This window comes from Argentina anserina, chromosome 5, assembly GCF_933775445.1.
Source record: "Argentina anserina chromosome 5, drPotAnse1.1, whole genome shotgun sequence".
Lineage (NCBI taxonomy): Eukaryota > Viridiplantae > Streptophyta > Magnoliopsida > Rosales > Rosaceae > Argentina > Argentina anserina.
In genome coordinates this window covers 4,616,778-4,633,961 of record NC_065876.1, presented here as the reverse complement: position 1 = coordinate 4,633,961, position 17,184 = coordinate 4,616,778, and the positions used below count along the sequence as shown (strand labels likewise).

General features: G+C 38.1%; 2 protein-coding genes and 1 long non-coding RNA gene across 5 annotated transcripts; all 3 read left to right on the top strand.

Annotated features, from left to right (window-relative positions):
- The first annotated feature begins 763 nt into the window (after window positions 1-763).
- LOC126794866 (HVA22-like protein e) lies at window positions 764-2,173 on the top strand. 2 transcript variants are annotated; one of them, XM_050521659.1, is made up of 5 exons: window positions 764-916; window positions 1,024-1,050; window positions 1,198-1,320; window positions 1,404-1,605; window positions 1,929-2,173. In XM_050521659.1, the coding sequence occupies exons 1-5, from the start codon at window positions 870-872 to the stop codon at window positions 1,938-1,940; spliced, it is 411 nt and encodes a 136-aa protein (XP_050377616.1). In that variant the 5' UTR covers window positions 764-869; the 3' UTR covers window positions 1,941-2,173. The 2 variants fall into 2 exon arrangements, with proteins under 2 accessions (XP_050377616.1, XP_050377615.1); XM_050521658.1 differs by having other exon boundaries at window positions 766-916; window positions 1,920-2,173.
- Window positions 2,174-10,551: 8,378 nt separating this feature from the next.
- On the top strand, window positions 10,552-12,540 carry LOC126795940 (uncharacterized). Of its 2 annotated transcripts, none has more exons than XR_007672272.1 (2): window positions 10,552-10,624; window positions 12,359-12,540. It is a non-coding gene; the product is annotated as an uncharacterized LOC126795940 (long non-coding RNA). The 2 variants fall into 2 exon arrangements; XR_007672273.1 differs by lacking the exon at window positions 10,552-10,624 and adding an exon at window positions 11,075-11,133.
- A 3,066-nt stretch (window positions 12,541-15,606) lies between these two features.
- Window positions 15,607-16,624, top strand: LOC126795260 (uncharacterized). The gene has a single exon (XM_050522100.1). The coding sequence runs from the start codon at window positions 15,696-15,698 to the stop codon at window positions 16,404-16,406; it is 711 nt and encodes a 236-aa protein (XP_050378057.1). The 5' UTR covers window positions 15,607-15,695; the 3' UTR covers window positions 16,407-16,624.
- The last annotated feature ends 560 nt before the right edge of the window (window positions 16,625-17,184 follow it).

Sequence of the window (17,184 nt, the reverse complement as noted above, 5' to 3'; positions counted from 1 at the left end):
CATAAACCCAATAATTGAGTAATTGGTAATCTTCTTATTATGATGACGTTAGTCACTTAGTCTTATACGGCAGCTACATAGAAAAGTACTGAACAACAAAAACAACGACGTTAGAATTACGTCACAATCTTAAACAACAAGGGGTTAGATTCAAGGGATTGTCGGATGCTTGAAATTAAATATTTGTGCATGAAACACTAATTCAACCGTTCATTTAAAACATACACTCTTCAAATGTCTCATTAGAAGTCATTTCTTGATTCTCATTTCTCTCCGGTCGAAAATAATGTTGTATGAGATATCAAAGGAATTAGTGAGGCTTAAAGATGCAGCCCATGATAGGATCTCAAAACTTAATGAAGCATTAAGAATCCCTAACTATGAATCTTAAGATTAATCATTACACACTAAGAATAATCCATCCCCTGCCGACCTCATACAAAGAAAAATGTGTCCCCATCTGTCCTAGCGGGACTGGAACCCTCATCGTCCGGCACGTGTCACCGACCTCTGACATCACACATGACCACGTGGCTTGTGTCCAGAGCAAAGCACAAAGCCATTTGCGTCATTTTTTGAAATGGCGAAGCCCAAGGCCCTCTAAGAAGGCACGTGAATAGTGGGCCGGTCCTAAGTCCACCTCGACACGTCCTTGCCAGGATCCTATACCCCTGCTCATCTCTCGCCACGTGTCCCTTCCTCTCTGTATGTATAAATCGGCGGCTTAAACCTTGCTCCCATCACCCTTCCACAACGGTTTCTACTTTCTACAACCAATCTCAGTCTCTCTTCGAGTGTTGGCTTCTGTTAGTTGCTTGGTGTTTTACTTGCTTCAAGTTTGAACCCACATAGAATACACGCAAAGAACAATGGGAAAAGGCTGGACTTTCCTTACTCAACTTCACTCTCTTGCTGGGTATGTCGTTGTGTTAAAACCCACCTTTTGATTGTCTTAGCTGTGTAATTTTTGGTTTCTTTCTGGGTTTATCTTCTAATTCCTCGATTTGTTTTCAATTCTTACAGGCCTGTGTTGCAGCTGCTCTACCCCTTGTAAGCAATCCCACTTCATCAATCTTGAGACAAGTTTATTTCTCTTCTTATTTTGTCTTCTAAGGCTTTCATCTTTTAATTGACTTATTGAAAATTAAGTTGGGAAATGAACTTGTGATTTTGTTTGTTTTGGGAATTTGATTATAGATATGCATCGGTGATGGCCATAGAGAGCACATCAAAACTAGATGATGAGCAGTGGCTTGCTTATTGGATTATTTACTCTTTTCTCACTCTCCTGGAGATGGTTATCCAACCCGCCTTAGAATGGTAAGAAAAAATTCAAGATACATCATAAAGTTCTAAACTTTAATTGGTTTGGTGGTTTGATTTTGTTGGTGGTGGGATTGTAGGTTACCAATTTGGTATGAGGTGAAGCTTGTGTTCGTGGCATGGTTGGTTCTACCACAATTCAAAGGAGCAGCTTTCTTGTATGAGAGATATGTGAGGGAGCAAATCCTCAGGTATCAAGGCAAGGACCATCATGATTCATCCAGCAAGTCACCAACTGGCAAAGGCAAGAACAAGTTTGTGCAGTTCATGACCCCCAAGAATGTGAGTTCCACTTCACTCGCCTGATACTACCAATTTGATAACACATCTTATCAGTATCAATTGCAATTCCGGTCCTCATGTTTGATTGGATTTACAGTCTTTATTCTTGTGGTTTAGATAATTAGATCAGTTATCCTGGAAATATTGGAAGACATATTGCAGATTACAAAGAGAAGAAATTAGGATATATCTGTTTTGGGGGGGGGGGGGGGGGGGGGGGGGGGGGGTGTCTGCGTCTTTTGAGATTGATGTTTACTATTGTGTTGTTGCTTTAAACTGTTTTATTGAAAAAAAATTGTGGCTATTTGTGCAAGGGAGAGCAGGAAGCTTATTAAAGAAAGCAGAGGAGGACATCCACTTCTTCGGTCTCTGCTCTCGTGTTCTACTTTCGGTCTTTGCTTTGACTTCTTTCTACGGGTTAAAGTCAATCATGTATGATTTAATTTCCAAGACTTCCGAGGCCTTTGTGACCACTTCATATTACTGTAAGATGAGCTATATCTATCAGTAATCAAGTGTGTGTTGGAACTCTTTTATTAGTTTGGGATGCCTACTTCACTGATGATAATTCATTGCCTAATTGCCTTGATAATCTACTACCTATTCTGCCTAATTGCCTTGATCTAATATCAAAACAATGACAGGGTTTGATAAAGGTCACACAACCTCCCCAACTAATTATACTTGATCGTTTGAATAAATGTATCCCAAAGTTCTTCCAGATTATATGCAAAAATACAGATGATATCATCTCAATAGAATTATAGTATGTATACATGAACAATGGATCACTATTAATTTTAGTGCACCATGTCTTAAAACATTTATTTTGGTACAGTGATTAACGTCGTTAAATAAGGAAATTAAAAAGGTAATTAAGTCTTTTCAATATTTGGTGAGGGAAGCACCCAGGCCACCCACAATCCTTCTCTCTTCTTTCTCCGTGGCCTTTCTCTCTCCCATGAACCAAATATTGATGACAACGAAACCTTCCCATATTTATTACCCTATAAACCTCAGGGACAATCCACCAAAATAATAAAACACACTAAACTGGTCTGAACTCCACAATCCACCACAACCATCGGACACCAAGTTTATGGATCAAACAGATCCGTTGAAAGATAAATTCAGGAGTGAAATCACATATGTGCCGAGCTCGAGTTCCTCCGCCAGGTTAGAACCCATACTTCTGGCTCCTAGCGGCGGGGGTTGTCAGAGGCCATATACAATTTCACAAAAAATATTATATATATATATATATATATATAAATATAAGACGATGTATTAGATCGGTGTGGTTGGGCTTCTATTGGGGCAGAAGAGGATAAACAGGTGTAATTTTGTGGGGGGGGGGGGGGGGAATACTTTTCAGGGCAAACTAACGATGTTAGAGACGTTCTGTTGTTAGATTTATGGATATGAGATTAGGTTGCTTGCAGCATTACATGTTGCACGTGGTTTCTCTTTATCCACTGTTTTATATCAGTTTCAGTGTATATTACGCAGCCACAATTCTCTTTTCTCTTTATATAAATTCCCACACTTATAAGTTCAAAACATACAATCAATACAATCAAGAGAAAATTGCTCCATCTTTGCTATAATTTTCTACATGGTATCAGATCAGGAACTTTAGTATCCTGCTTCTGCTTATCTTTCCTCTAATTTTGCTCTCTTGTGTGATTGTTCATTTTTTTTCTCAGTTTTTAAAATGTTTGGAAGTAGCTCTTTTGTTGATGAGAATCCTTTTGCATCCTCTGGAAACACTAACTCCAATATAATTAGTGTTTTAGATGCATATTCAAATCACAACCTTAGGTTATGCTCAATTCTTTTGTCTGAGCATAACTATCTTAATTAGTCTAGAGCTGTCACTTTAGCTATTGGTGGCAGATCTAGGCTTGGCTTTGTTAATGGCAATATGCCAATGCCAGAAGTTGGTACAAATGGTTTTGATACATGGGTGAGCAAGGACCAGCAGGTGCAGTCATGGTTGCTGAACTCTATGGAGCCAAGGCTGGCTCAGATTTTTCAATTATTATGGATCGGCCAAGGATATATGGGATAATGTCAAGGAGTTGTATGACCATCAAAACAATTCAGTAAGAGTTTTTCAACTCAAGAAGGACATTTCCAACTTGCAGCAAGAAGATGTTTCTTTTGTGCAGTACCTTGGCAGCCTCACTGCTATGTGGAATGAACTAGAACTATATCGTCCACATACCACCGATTTTGTCACTTTGGCTAAAAGGGCTGAAAAGGACAAATTTTTTCAACTCTTGGTCAATCTCAATTCAGACTTTGAAGATCTGAGAAGTCACATTCTCATGAATGCTGATTTACCTTCATTAAATGTGTGTGCTACTCTGCAAAGAGAAGAGCTTTGAAGGAAGGTGATGAGTTCAGATGTCTACTCCAATACTGCACACTCGAGAGCTTATGCAGCTATTCATAAAACTTCTGAAATGAGGCCTTACAAAGGTAAGCGTGCAAATTTAAAATGCACACACTATGCCACTAACCATGTTAGAGACATTTGTTGGATCTTGCATCCAGAACTAAATGTCAAGTTCATAAAAGAAAGAGAAAGCAAGAAAAATCAGAAAGGATGGAATAGTCCTCACAAAGAAAATCTTGCTGCTACTGAAACTTCATCTCCTCCATCTGACTGCCCATTTGACTTCACCACCAATCCTACAGCTAATGGAAAAGGTGCAGCAGTTTTGTGGAAGGGTAAAATTCATTTTTCTCTAACCATATCAGTTCAGATGCCCTTTATGTCTCATCCTTTCCATTTTCAATTGATGTTTGTGGGAAAAATCATAAGAACCTTGCACTGCTTAGTCACTTTTTCACCCTACAATGTTGTCTTTCAGGATATCATCACCAAGAAGAAGATTGGTGAAGGGTTTTATCTAAATGGGTTGTACTATGTGTCTAAGAAGTTTTTTGCATTTCAAGCTAGTTCATGCAGTGTTGCAGACCACCTCCTTTGGCATCAACGTTTAGCCCATCCTTTTGAAAAATTTATGTCTATTTTGTTTCCCAACTCCAATCAAGAAATAAAGCATTGTGAAGTCTGCAATCTGTCTAAGTTTTCTAGATTACCTTTTAATTCTTTTATTTCCAGGGCTTGTAATCCGTTTGAAATCATCCACTATGATATTTGGGGACTTGTCTTAGCCTCATTTGATGGATTTAAGTATTTTGTAACCTTTGTTGATGATTTTACAAGGATTACATGGGTTTATCTCTTGAAACACAAGAGTGGAGTTTTTAATGTCTTTAAGAATTTCAATGAATTTGTTCACACTCAGTTCTCATCAAAAATTAAAATCCTCAGATATGATAATGGCTCAGAATACATGTCCAATAAAATGTCTCATTTTATGAACTTAAATGGTATAGTTCATCAGACAAGTTGTGTTGGTACACCTCAGCAAAATGGAATTGCTGAGAGAAAGAATAGAGATCTGCTAGAACAAATCAGAGCCTTGATGTTTCATGCCAATGTTCCAAAAAGATATTGGTCTCAAGCTGTTCTAACAGATGCATATCTCATAAATCGACTTCCAAATAGAGTTTTGAATTCTAAATCACCCTTGGAAGTTCTGAAAGGCAGAAAAATTGATCTGTCACATTTGAAAATTTTTGGTTGTGTGTGTTATGTCCACATTCAGTCCAAACAGAGAGACAAGCTTGATCATTGAGCTGTTAAATGTTTATTTCCGGGATACTCTAGCACTCAAAAAGGGTATTGATGCTACAACCCTACTTCCAAGAAAATGATAGTTTCTAGAGATGTTAAGTTTGATTAATCATCAAATTATTTATGTGAAAAGCTTGGTGCTAGTGGACAGGGGGAGTTTTATGATGATTTATTTCCTCAGCCATTTGTAAGCATTGAAAGTGTGGATTATGCAGAACCTACATCAAGAGGCACATATTCCAGTGATCATGAAATTGTTGAAACTATTTCTAATACTGCTGATCCTATATATGCTGAATTTCATGAACCAGAAGTGCAAGTGAGTCAGGAAGTAATTATTAGTCATGATGAACCTACTCAGCCCACACATCCAGTTCAACCAAGAAGGAATCCTGCTCGAGCTAGGCATCCTCTTGCAAGACACAAAGACTATGTTGCTTACACATCCAGGTATCCAATTCAAGATTTTGTAAGCTATGAAAAGTTGTCTTCTAGTTATAAAGCATATCTTAGCACTATTGATGGTCTGCATGAGCCTCAGACCTTTGAAGATGCAAATTTGTATGAAAATTGGAGGCAAGCCATGGAAGCTGAGCTGCGTGCTCTTGAGGATAACAAAACTTGGAGCATTGTCAAGTTACCTAAAGGAAAAAAGGTTGTTGAAAGTAGATGAATATTCAAAAACAAGCTTCATGTTGATGGTACTCTTGAGAGACACAAGGCTACACTTGTAGCCAGAGGCTTTACACAGACTTATGGAGTTGATTACAAAGAAACATTTGCTCCAATGACAAGATGAACACTGTAAGAGTGTTGCTTTCTGTTGCAGTGAATAAAAATGGTCTTTACATCAGATGGATGTAAAGAATGCCTTCTTGCAAGGTGAATTACAAGAAGAAGTGTATATGAAACTTCCACCAGTTCATCCTCAAGCTGCAGATCGTGATCTTGTTTGCAGACTGCACAAGGCCATTTATGGCCTGAAACAATCTCCTAGAGCCTGGAATGCCAAGTTGAGCTCAGTTCTTGAAGAAGTTGGTTTTTGCAGGAGCAATGCTGATTCATTACTATTTGTGAGAAATGGTAATCATGGAAAACTTGTAGTTTTAATCTATGTGGATGATTTGATTATTACTGGTGATCATACTGATGAGATTATGGCACTAAAAAAATCTCTTCAAGCTAGATTTGCAATGAAGGATCTTGGACAACTAAAATATTTTCTTGGGATTGAAATTGCTGCTCCACATAATGGTTTATTTCTCAATCAAAGAAAATACATATTAGACCTTCTTGCAAAGACTAGAGTTCTTGATTGCAAGCCTGCACGCACTCCTCTTGGCAGAAAATTTTAGATTGATATTGATGGTGAACTTCTCTCAAATCAAAATTATTATCAAAGGTTGGTAGGTAAACTGATTTATCTAACAATTACTAGACCTGACATATCATATGCAGTCAGTGTTGTTAGCCAATTTATGCATGCTCATACCTCATTCCATTTGAGTGTTGTCAAACGAATTTTGAGGTACTTAAATGGTTCAATTGGTAGAGGTCTTGTTTTTCGCAGCAATGGTCACACTGATATTGTTGGATTTACTGATGCGGATTGGGCAAGGAACTCTCTTGATCAAAAAAGTATGATTGGTTTCTGTACCTTGGTTGGTGGTAATTTGGTGACATGGAGAAGCAAGAAGCAAAGTGTTGCGGCAAGATCCGGTGCAGAGGCCGAGTACAGGGCTATGGCATCTGCAACCTGCAAATTAATTTGGCTTAAAAGTCTCCTAGCTAATCTAGGATTTCATAGTCAGGTACCTATTTCTTTACACCGTGACAATCAAACTGCTATGCATATTGCCTCTAATCCTGTGTTGCATGAGCGTACTAAACACATTGAGGTCGATTGCTATTATGTGAGAAACCAAGTGCAAGCTCAAATCATTGTAACCAAGTATACTCGCAGTGCAGACCAACTTGCTGATATTTTCACCAAATCCCACCAAATCTCTTCCTTCTGCTCAGTTTCAACTTATTCTTGGCAAGCTTGGATCTCATAATCTCCTAGATCCAGCTTGAGGGGGAGTATTGAAGCATGGTGATAAGTATGGTACTAAATCTATTGAGGTGATTTGGTGACAGTGAGATTGTGTATAATCCTCTGTTGCTAGATTTATGGATATGAGATTAGGTTTCTTGTAGCATTCCATGTTGCATCATGATTTCTTTTTGACCACTGTTTTATATCAGTTTCAGTGTATACTAGGCAGCCACAATTCTTGTAATAACCCTAAATTTCAAACAATATTTAGTGGATTTGAATTTTATAAATTGCGAATTTTATTTAGAATGAATGTGATTGGTTGCGACGTTATGAAACGTTAAACGGAAACGTTCACGGAACGTTTAATTAAAAAAACGTTACGTTTCCGCAATTATATGTCGACTTTTATTCCGTCGCTCGGTTGTGAAAACTTTCTTCACGAAAGTTGTAGAGCTCGTCGATACAAGTTCGTGAGTATGTGACGCGTTCTAATCGGATGTCGGACGTAGAAGTTATTAACGTCGGAAGTTAGTTTCCGATTTTGGAAACTAGTATATAAAGAGATTTTTAGCAGTTAGGGTTTCCAAAATTGGAAACTCTCTCTCTCTCCTCACTCTCTCCGCCTCCCTCTCTTCTTTCCCCCGAAAACTCTCTCCCTCACCTCAGAAAATCGCCTCCGTGCGATCTGCCTCCCTAGGCCGCCGTGACGTGCACCGCCCAGTCCTTCGACGTCGCAAGGACCTATGCAGCCACCCTCCAGCCTGCCAGCTCGTGCTTCGCCTCCGTGAGGACCCCCGACGTCGCCATAGTCTCTGCAAGTCGCATCGCCGATCCTCCTCGCCACCACCGTGCTCAAGGTGAGCTCTCCATCGTCGAATTGAGGTGAGGGTTAGCTTAATTAGGTGGTTGTGATGTTTGGGTGTGATTTTTGTGGTTGTTGATTCGTGTTGGAGGAGATCGGAGGAGGAGGATTTTGGGGGAGATGCCGCCGCCTTAGGCGGCGCGTGTGGGCGTGTGGAGGTGGCTAGGCACGGCGTGAGGCCGTGGGAAGGAAGAGGGAAGGAAAACAGAGGTTTTGGGGACGGCGGTGTCGTGACATGCGTTGTGGTTAGCGTCGGCGCGTGTGCCCCACGCGCGGCCTGCCGGAGGTGGCGCGTGCATCCCACGCGCCGCCACGTGCGGCGGCGCGTGAACAGTGTTCTCGAAGGGTAAATTTGTAATTTATTTTTACTGACGGTGAATGTAAAAATGTGATTTACGTACATTAATTGTAAAATTTATTTACGTACGGTAAATGTAAATATAAATTACTTTCAGTAAATGTAAAAAGTAATTTCAGAATGGTAAATCAGTAATTAATATTTACTGAGACATAATGTATATTTGAATAGTATTTATAAGTACAGAAATATATAAACAGTATATACACGTACATAATACGTACTGGATGAGTATTTGTACAGTAATACATGAATAGTGAACATTACACAGTGAATAGTACTCAGTGAACAGTAATTCATAAAACCAGAAATTGTTGAACAGTAACATATTATTACTGTTACGGCATTTAAAGGTTTACGAAACGTTTCTAAATTCTTTTCTTATCTTTTCAAGGTGATCGATAAATCAAGGAAATGAATTATCTTCGGAAATTGTGGAATTACGCTCGAGTCGATAACGTGAGTAAAATCTCACTTATTTATGAATCTACCCTTGCGGTGATTCAAGAATTTGCAAGAGTTTTAATATTGAATTACGACGTGTATACAATATAGTGGATTACATATATATTGTATAAATGGTAATAAGTACATATATATATAGTTTGCTATATTATATACTGTTATGAATTCATTTGAATTTGTCATTTCGGTGATGAGAATTAAACATTGAGCATGTGATTTTAGTTTGTACAATAATGAGTAGATTATTGTACGTGGTTTTAACGTTGAGCATTCTTAAATCGTTTTGTCTTCGGACGTGTTTAAGAAATATAACACGTATATAATAAAGTGGATTATATATATAATGTATAAATGGTAAATAGGTACATGTATATATAGTTTGTTATATTATTTACTGTTAGGATTTCGTTTGTGAGTTATGATCACAGTGGTGATGAGAATTATATATCGAGCGTGTGATGCAATTTGTACAACAATGAGTAGATTTTTGTACTTGTTTATCTTCGGACCAGTCTTCGGACGTGTGTGGCATGTTGGAACCTAGCATTTGGTCGGGCGAAAGTTTCGATACAGTTAGAGCTCTAGTCTGTCTGCCGGACATCGGGTAGCGAGGAGGTTGCCCGATGTCAGACATTGGGTAGCGTGGAGGTTGCCCGATGTCAGACATTGGGTAGCGAGGAGGTTACCCTATGTCGGGAGTTGGGTAGCGAGGAGGTTGCTCAACGTCGGCGGTGTACTACGTGAGGGGTAACAGAGGTGTACCAGCGCTCATTAGTACCCGTATTATAGATGTATCTGGGTAACAGAAGGGTTGCCCAATTTCTCATGAGTGCATTTATATTTGTTGAGTCGTACTTTGATGGTTACGTTGATATGCAAGATATATTTTGTTTTATTTTACTCATACGATGTAATAACCCGAATTTTTAGAAACTAAATGTCGAGTATTTTTAAAGTGTTAAACTTGTGAAACTAATTCAAGGCGACAATTGGAGGTTTGCGACATTTCGAAACGAAAACGGAAACGTTCTCGGATCGTTTAATTAGAAAACGTAACGTTACCGCAACGTATAGATCGACTTTTATTCCGTCGCTCGGTTGCGAAAACTTCCTTCACGAAAGTCGTAGAGCACATCGATACGAATTCGTGGACACATCATGCGTTCGAATCGGACGTCGGACGCGAAAGTTATTAACGTCGGAAGTTCGTTTCCGATTTTGGAAATAGTATAAAAGGAAGGAAAAATCAGAAAATCAGATTTTTACTAAAAATCAGCTCGGGTGCTGTTCACCGAGCTCGGGTACTGTTCACCCGACCCAAAAACCTTCTCAGGCCGATTTCTCCACCATTCGACGTCGCCTCGTGTCGTGCCACCTATCAAACTGACGGGCTCGACGATCTCCATCTTTTGGGCTACGCCTTGCACTCCGGCGACAATCACACACGGCGTAGCAACCGCCGGAAGTTACTGCTATGGCGGCGCCGCCTCCTCCGGCCACCATGGTTCGAGATTCTTTGGGGGTTTTGCTTGTCTCAGTCCCATCAACATTCCCACAAAAGGAATCGAGCCAAATCGAAGTGTAAGTACCCGAATCAAAATTTCAATTTTCTAGGTTTTGTGAATAGTGCCGAATTTGTTCTTCGTTGTTTGGACTGTTTAGGCTCAGATTTAGACCTTGGTGTCAACTAGGAAGTTGTTGGAAATGTTGTTTAGGTTGTGGTGGTGAAATTTGGTGATGATTGGTGGCGGTCGGTGAACAGTAACGCCGCATGAATAGTATTCGGTAACAGTAACAGTGAATAGTGATCTGTAACAGTGAATGTTAACAGTGAATGGTAAAACAGTAACTGTGAACAATGTTTTGACAAAAAACAGTAACTGTGAACAGTAGTTTAGTAAAAACAGTGCTTAGTAAACATGAACAGTGTTCCGTGAACAATGTTTTATGAACAACATTTAGCTGTGCTGAACTCGTCACCTGATATTTTAAAGTATCATTTTCTAAGCATTTATCGTTCTATTAGGTGACTGACGAAACAAGTGAGGAAATTACTTTCAGGGTCGTGGAAGTTGCACGCAGGAAAGAAGGTGAGTAAAATCTCACATATTTACTAATCTACCCTTGCGGAGATTCAAGATTTTAAAAGAGTTTTTAATATTGAATTACGACATGTATACGATATAGTGGATTACATATATATTGTATATATGGTAATAAGTACATATATATATATAGTTTGCTATATTATATACTGTTATAAATTCATTGGAATTGGTCATTTCGATGACGAGAATTAAATATTGAGCATGTGATTTAATTTGTACAATATGAGGTGTGATTATTGTACGTGGTTTTAACATGGTGTTTGTTAAAACATTTTGTCTTCGGACGAGTTTTGTTTTCGAATGAGTTTTGTCTTCGGACGAGTTTTGTCTTCGGAAGAGTTTTGTCTTCGGACGAGTTTTTGTCTTCGGACGAGTTTTTGTCTTCGGACGTGTTTATGAAATATGACATGTATATGATATAATGGATTATATATATATTGTATAAATGGTAAATATGTACATATATATATAGTTTGCTATATAATATACTGTTATGATTTTATCGTGATTTATGTCATTTTGATGACGAGACTTATATATCGAGCATGTGATTTTGATTTGTACAATATGATGTGAGATTATTGTACGTGATTTTAACATGGAGATTGTTAAAATGTTGATTTGTCTTCGGACTTGATTTTTGGTACAATATGATGTGAGATTATTGTACGTGATTTTAACATTGAGATTGTTAAAATGTTGATTTGTCTTCGGACTTGATTTGGTACAATATGATGTGAGATTATTGTACGTGTTTGGCAAGTCGGAACCTAGCCTTTGGCCGGGCGAAAGTTACGATACAGTTAGAGCTCTAGTCTGTCTGCCAGAGTCCTGCATGGGAGGTAACGGGTGGTTATCTGCTCATGAGTACTCATATTTTTGGATATTGGGTAGCGGGTGGTTGCCCAATATTGGCGGTGTATTACGAGAGGGGTAACAGATGTGTACCAGCGTTCTTGGTACCCGTATTATAAATGCATTTGGGTAACCAGAAGGGTTACTTAATTTCTCATGAATGCTTCTTTTCATATTTCTTTGGGACAACCAGATGGGCTGTCCATTGACTCATGAGTGCATTTATATTTGTTTGATTTGTGGATTTTCGTATATATATTAATATGCGAGTTATATTTCATTTTACTCATACGAGCTGTAAAGCTTACCGGGTTTGTGTTTACAATCCCGGTGCACCAATTCGATGGTGTAGTGGATAACTCCGCAGGTGTGGATTAGCGGGAATTGACGGACCGTTCAGAGGACTTGAAGTTATTTATCTCCAGCTTGTGTGAGGATTTTGTGTGACTATCTTGCGAGGTTGTTGTGAGGATTATACATTTCCATTTGTTATAATGTTGAATTATAATTTGGTTTGTAATAATCGGTTTGACTGAGTTGTATTTTGAACTCAGAGATGATCCGCTGTGGCATTTTAAATGATTTCGATTTCATCGAGATTGTTTGGTGTTTAACGACTTTGAAATTTTGAGTTATTAAGCTTGAAATTTTGGGGTCATTACATACGAGCTGTGAAGCTTACCGGGTTTGTGTTTACAATCCCGGTGCACCAATTCGATGGTGTAGGGGATACTACTGCAGGTGTCGATTAGTGGGAAATTGAAGGACGGCTCCGGAGACTCGAAGTCGTTCATCTTCCTGCTTGTGGTGAGGGTTTTATTACAGATTTGTGTGTGAGACCTTGTGAGAATTTAATTATGAGTTGTGTGAGATTGTGAGAATTATTACATTTCCATTTTATGTAACATTGAATTATAAATTTGGTTTGTAATAATTGGTTGTCTGAGTTGTAATGCGAACTCAGTAATGATCCGCTGTGCATTTAAAATGATTTCGATTTATTTGAGATTGTTTTGGTGTTTAATGACTTTGAAATTTTTGAGTTTTTAAGCTCGAAAATTTTGGGTCGATACAATTCTCTTTTCTCTCTATATAAATTCACACACTTGTAAGTTCAAAACATACAATCAATACAACCAAGAGAAAATTGCTCCATCTTTGCTATGGTTTTCTACCATGTGCATATATCAAGTCGGATATCATATTTGATGTACCAAAATTGCAGTTCTGGAAGTTGATGCATTGATCTTCCGGGTTAAGTTCATGTACTATTACCAAAAAATTTCCTTATAGTATATATGCAGACATGCAGTGATTCTCTCCTTTGCCAAAAATTTGATGAGAGGAATACAATTCTTTATATGTAATGAGTGTCCGTAGGATACTTACGACCGAAGCAAGTGATGAGGCCTCTCTGTTCTCCCGTCTCCACAGCAGTGGTTCCCAGTGAAGCTGGAGAGACTGTTTATAGGGATACGTCCGGACTGAATTATACATAACAGAATCTTCTGATAAGAGTACGAGAATTGGAATTTCATTTTTTTTTCTTTTGAATAATTGCTTGAAATATAATCGAGTACGTATGTCATTTTCATCGTACAGTATTTTATCGTCGATTTACTCACAATGCATACATATCACAATTCCGGAACTTTGATCGTACAGTATTTTATCGTCGATTTACTCACAATGCTTACATATCACAATTCCAGAACCCCTGTATTTTGATACAATCATAGGCGTTTGAATTTTGAAGGTATATATACAAGGTTAAAAGATCCATTTCATTCAGTGTTGTTGTACTGAGTGCGTTATTTTCTCTCTCTTTTTCTCCAGTGGCTATCTTTTGGGGATTTCACCTTGTATTCTGGAAAATACACACCCAGAAGCAAAATGTACATCAAGGATTCATCTTTGCTTTCCACCTTATGTGGTGCAAATCCTATGCAATTAACACAAATCATAATCAGAAAAGAAAGAAAGAAAGAAAAGAAAAGGCCTTGGTATAAAGGGATTAATCTATGCTTCATAACATCCATAAGATCATAAACCCATTTCATGTGTGAAAGGAATTGGAATATGATCTCTTTATATCTGTGATAACAGCTTTTCAACCTGTATCAGTTTTTCATTTACCTAAATTTTCTAATCTATTTTTAATCTAAAAGCTATTTGGTCCTTGTGTACTGTGGAGTACTGTGTACATCCACAAAGAATCACCATGTAATTAGGCAAACCTCCATGCACACGTACCTTTGGAAATGAGTTTTCGGTTCTTTTAGAACCAGGATTAAAGAAACTGCTAAATCAATCTCTCTCTCTCTCTCTCTCTCTCTCTCTCTCTCATTATAATACAATCAAGAGTCTACTAATCAAATAAATAGTAAAAAAAATCTGGCATTAGTAAACAATTAAGCCACCCAAGTTTGGTTAATGTTACTAACTACACTATATCTTATACTATTATTAAAGTTCTATGTTGGATTACAGCACTGATTCCTTAATTCTTATTTCTTAGCAGCCATATTTGCAGCTCTTCCATATATTTACATTATCATTTCTTCGGTATATCTTTTGCACTAATATATTGATAACACGGGACTCATCCACCAATATATCGATAACACCATGAACATATACAACTCGCGATCGATGTTTGATGTTTCATTCCCCAGATTTCAACATATCAGCATCAAGATCTAACACGTCTGATAGTTTTGGAGCTTTCGTTACATTTTGGTTTTAGAAAAGAGGATAAAAGATACCTACCCCAAACTGAAATTTTGAAAATGTCGAAGCAAGATTATAACTTTATAGTAACCAAAGCACGAGACATACATGCGTATCCCCACATCCCTCTGCTATAGTTTATAGGGTCCTTTTGTTTTTGTACCACTCAACAATGTCGAAGAATTATGAGAGCAAAAGCTAATAACAAGCCCTTAAATCAATCAAACAGTATTCCGGCAAAAGAATAAGGGTATACAATCATACATATGCTTTCTACGTGGATTCTTTTCTTTAATAAAGCCTAATATATATACTTATGTATATCAAATAGCTTAGCATCTCTAATAAGTAATAACTCAGATTCATTAGCATAAAACAATTAATCCATAGCAAACCAATCAAGTAGCTGGCCTTGAAACTTAAGCATGCTCTTATAATCAACAAACTTATAGTATCTGCATGCTGAAACCCTGGCAAATCTTATCGCTTCTGGTTTGATGACTTTGATCTGTGTAAGAGATAGCATGAGCCAGAAACTTTTATGTTTATATAGGAAAACATTGTAAAATGGATCAACAAACTTGTGCACAAGAATTAACACTAGGGAGCCTTAACACTAATCTTAATTACAATTAAAAATGTGCAATCAGGGAGAAAGGTAGAGGTACCTGACAAACAAAAGTAACCAATAAACACTAATCAATCCCTATACAACTTTAGAAAAGTCACCTTCCCACATAAAGTAAAACACAAAGGAGATTGTGTGAGGAATCCTAATCACCGAATTGAAGTAACCCCATTTCACCCACTATATAAACCAGTATTTTGCAATTGTTAGTGGTCAGGCAAATGAAATTAAATCTCCTTCATGTATTCTAGGATTGGCTTTTGATCCTTACTCCTCATCAGAAATAATTACCACTAGTTCTTTAGGAAGATACTAGAGTAACCCCAATATCATGGATCCCATTCCCATCCAGATTCTGAAGTTCCAGGCAATTCACAAGCACAAGAAGCATCAAAATCAGCCTTTGATCAGTCTCTTTTATTGTTTGACAATATTAACTTGCGGTCTTTTTTGTTCTAGCCCTTTGTGGTTTCCTTCCTTTTCCTTTTCCATGAAGGGTTTTTTCTTCAGTTTTTTTCAAATGATGAGCTCAGTCTTGCTGAACTCCAAGTTTGTGTTCATACTAGGCAACATCATTGTTATTGCTCTTGTTGGAGAGTCCAAAATCTTTTCAACAGTATCTTCTACACCTAATATTCATGTTGAATATGAGGAAAATATCAAAAGGTGCCAAAGGTTTCAGCCCTTTTCAACCTCCAAAGAGAAGGAACCTGAATTGGTGAACTCTGTTGTTGAAGAAAGTGGACTACTGAAGAACTCTCTTGTTGATGAAAGGGTACAACTGAAGATGAGCTCTTCAGGAGATGGAGAGCAAGCTATAGAAGGAAAAGTATGTAACGACCAAAGTAGGAAATTAGTACTGATGGAGGAGGTGAACGATGATATAGATGAGGAAGATGAAGAGGTCAGTTTGCCTGAGGACCAAGATGAAGAAGAGCTCAGTTTTCCTGAGGACCAGCAATTCAACAAAAGAGCGGATGATTTCATTGCAAGGGTGAATGAAAGAAGACGATATGAACTGCTACTTTGTAATGGTGAATAATAGGAAATAACTAGTTTATATTTAGGAGCACGTTTGGCCCTTGAGCTTCAAACTAGAAGTATTGCGTGCTCTTATATTAGCACTGTCGTGTTGAAGTATTGGGTGGAGATGACCTATATATGATGTGTTTTTATGTAAACAGACTTACAGAGAGCTTCCATTGTGGGACTTCTTGTCAATTTCTAGATCGAAGAACTCCTGGTGTCATGCGTATTATGAGTTTAGACCATGAATGGCCACTTCATAATAAGCTAGGAGAGACTGGGTTTGCATACAAAACTAATTTATTCTTCATCAGGTCTGAAATGAATTTTCATATATTCTGATCTTTTTACTAATCAGAAGCAACTGAAAAAGCGGTTGAAACATAACAATTTTGATGATCACTAATGGGAGGAAGACAGTGTTATAAGGATTGCCAATACTACTGCAATGACAACTACAAAGTAGTACGTCAAGTTGGCAACGGCATATGCAGTGAAATTTCATTATCGGTTAACATGTTTAGAAAGGCATTCCCCATAAAGTTCCAACAATCACACTAGTATCGTGTCTGAATGGTCCTAGCTAGCTTCATGTCACGGACCTAATCATTCGGCTGTCACACTTGGTCCATGCGGCGCTCCATCCCCATGGAGCCAGCTTTATCTAACGAGACAATACACTGGTTTCGCCCTGCCTTGGGCTCATCAGGGGATCGGCTACAGACCTCTACCTGTGTGTAGGGCGACCAACTCCTTTCTTCGACGTTAAGTCCCCGACTAGCGACAAGCTCTCC